Source organism: Formica exsecta, unplaced genomic scaffold (genome assembly GCF_003651465.1).
Source record: "Formica exsecta isolate Colony F162 unplaced genomic scaffold, ASM365146v1 scaffold878, whole genome shotgun sequence".
Lineage (NCBI taxonomy): Eukaryota > Metazoa > Arthropoda > Insecta > Hymenoptera > Formicidae > Formica > Formica exsecta.
Window position 1 is genome coordinate 681,464 of NW_021853648.1, and position 3,225 is coordinate 684,688.

The window sequence follows — 3,225 nt, forward strand, 5'->3', positions numbered from 1 at the left end:
CCCCTCCTCTCTTGGCACAGAGAGATACCTCTATATACCATATCACCACGTCTCCTCCATCTTACACCGCCGCCCGCAACCGATCTCGCACGCGGATTCGACACGACGATATTAAGGTTTTATAGAGAGTTTATATACGTCGATTCGCGCGCATCTCGCGTATTCTTCCCCTCCCCCTCCCCCCAAATGCGACGCGACGTTCGATACGATTCGCTCGCGAATCGATCGTCGCGTGGCTTCCTCGTGTACGAGAATCAAGACACGAATCTTCTTATAAACCTTCTTCTCATTCGAACGTGCCTCGATAGAGGATGCGACTGAAGCAATTTTTACAAGCAGCGTCCGCTTATGCTTATAAAAGCTGAAGAGATATGATTTCGACTCCTCCTATCTCTTTATTTTATATCGAAATTTTCGTGCGTTCCCTTCATCTCGCGTGGCATATAATATATAAATAATAAAAAATAACGGCAGTTAATTAGCAGGCCACTTTAGCGGGCTCGCGTACATACACTGTTAACGCGGAGAATAACTCGCGCGAGCGTGAAGAAAAAAACACGCCCTCGAACGCGAGGCAACTGAAACTCACCCCGGGGCGAAAAACCGCCCTCCGATCTCCTTTCGCTTACTGTTTACTTTCTCTCTCTCTCTCTCTCTCTCTCTCTCTCTTCCTGTTTCTCTTCACGCGGTTTCTCCGCAGCCGCTCTCCGCGCGTTTCTTTTTTCCCCTCCTCCTTTTTTCCTCTTCTTCATCCTGTTAGCGCCGGGTTGTTTCATTCGTGAAGCGAGAATTTCGCGTAAATATAATCGTCGATCATCATTGAACGACCCGATGGATTTATGCTTGATTATCTCATCATATATTCTCTTACGATAATGTATGATATTTCTCATTTTAAATACACTTTAACAGACCTTTAACGGCAGGTCGACACAGAAATAAGCGCGAAAGATTGTATCTCGCAATTACAGGCTCGCATGCGTGCCCGTAATCGAGGAGGAAGTCGGGAAGCCGTTTCTTCGAAGCGGGAGAGAAAGGAAGAGAGAGGGGAAAAAGCGGGAAAGATTCAGAATCTCACGAGCTGTCACGCGCACAATCGCGAGAGATAGAGAAACGATTCCCTCTCCGGGACGCAACCCCTTCTGCGGTTTTTCCCCCTTTCCTCTGGACAATGGTCCGCGGGCGAAAGGAGAAATTGAATTTGCAACATCAGTAAACTGCGCCGTGGCGTCGTCACCGCTCCCGCAATCGGAAAGGAGCGAGAAACGGGAGGAGTGAAAAGACAGGGGGGACGGGAAGGGTGGAAAGGAGTAGTAGTCTCCAGTACTAGGAGGATAGGGACGGAGAAGGGCACGCGAAAGAGAGAGAGAGAGGGAGGGCGGATCGCGTTTCACGCCTGGCGGATTTCGAACCGTTTGAAACCCAGGTGGAAATAATACAACTTTGTGTTCCTTGTTAAGGATCAAAGGAAATCTACCCCCAATCTCGATGTCGAGACTCTTGGCTGGTCTTTCCGTTCGCCTCTCTTTCGGTCTTTCCGACCGGCATGAAACTTAGGCAAAGCGTTTACTGACTGTATGCTTTACTTAACAACTTTCAGTAATAATACGTAAAGTGGAATCGAGAGATGCAGCTTTTTCTTTTTCATAGAAGCCCGAGATTTTATAACGTTGAGCTGTTATAACACTGAACGTATCGATAAATAACTCTTGAGTCTATGAATAAAATGGAAAAAAATAAAATAAAATAAAGAAATTTACAATATTTTTGTGCAATAGAATCAGATAAGGAAAGTCTATAAAATTAATAATAAATTAATAAAATTAATTAATATTATGAGAAATAATCATTTATATGGTACCATTTTTTATTTCTCTCCGTAGTACTTGTGTAATATCGAGAGTTTGTATCTAAAGTAGTATTTAAATGTTTATGAAGCAAAAAGCCATATGTAAACATTAAATACACACATATATATATTATCATGCCATTAGAATTTAATCATTGTATTTTATAACAAATACAGATTGCATTTCTCTGAATGTAACACTATACTGATACGCAATGAATATTTTTCATTGTATGTCACCATTGATAGAAATTTTATAATAAAAAATATTATATACACTATTTTATACTACGTATTTTCTTCTTTTCTCTGTATAGCGCCTTGAGTCGGACTGTAAAGGAATATTGCAATGTTAGCATAAATATGAAGTAATAACTTCAATGTTAATATTTTCTCTTAATTAAAAAATCATGCTTTAACCATAATTGGAGAAATCAATTTTAAATAAAATAAATATTCCATGTATGGATGTATATATATACATATATATCCTAACATTCTATATATTCCATAGAAAATTGTTTTGCCCAAAAAGGCATAAATAGCCACTTACCTAAAGGATCAAACCTTATAAATTCTAGTTTGTCAGCCAGCCTCTCTCGACTACGCACTAACTGATGACCGCTTATAAGACTTTCTGTGAGGACTAAGATGTACCTGCGATGAGAAACAACAAAACATTTAGATTATACATTACACTGTTACAAAAACACCAAATGTCTTTTGATAAGAAATAAAAGCAAATATCTTTCGGGATTGATAATTATATCTAATAATATCTAATTAATTAATAATATCTTAATAATGTCTTAATAATATCTATTAATAATATTTAAATTATATGTAATATAATATCTATTTTTCCACGAAAAAAATTCTGTTTAATTGATCTCTGATTACGTTTTCATAAAAAGTTGCATAATTTTTTGCACACGTCTTTGATAATTAGTAAAAAAGCGATGTTTCGCCGCCTCTCCCGTGATTAAATATCTACTCTGCATCAATATTCTAACCTCGAAATTAGAGTTCCTCGAAATTAAAGCTTTCTCACTTACTTGCTTTTTGTCTTTTTCAATAGCGCGTTCGTTAAGAACATGATGACGAGAATTTTCTTCGATATCGCGATTCAAAACATCATCTCTATCGTACGATCTATCGTGAATGAATAATAATAAACCGTACTTATAATACGAGCGATTCGCTATACATTTTAGGTTAGGATTAGCAATGTAACATTGCGCCATCTTTACGTTAATATCACTGTCGATAATATTGGTAAAGTTACCATTCATGGTAATACAACGGGAAAATATCTTCTTTATCAACTACAATTAACATATTATTTATTTATAATTATAATTTATATATATATATTT

The 3,225-nt window shown here is 37.6% G+C and overlaps 1 protein-coding gene across 1 annotated transcript; it reads right to left on the reverse strand.

The window, feature by feature from the left end:
• Positions 1–1,975: 1,975 nt before the first annotated feature.
• LOC115244877 (39S ribosomal protein L33, mitochondrial) lies at positions 1,976–3,098 on the reverse strand. Its single transcript, XM_029822882.1, has 3 exons — positions 2,905–3,098; positions 2,403–2,506; positions 1,976–2,180 (listed from the first exon to the last, which is right to left on the reverse strand). Exons 1-3 carry the CDS (start codon positions 2,943–2,945, stop codon positions 2,128–2,130), a joined length of 198 nt encoding a protein of 65 aa, XP_029678742.1. The 5' UTR covers positions 2,946–3,098; the 3' UTR covers positions 1,976–2,127.
• Positions 3,099–3,225: the final 127 nt, after the last annotated feature.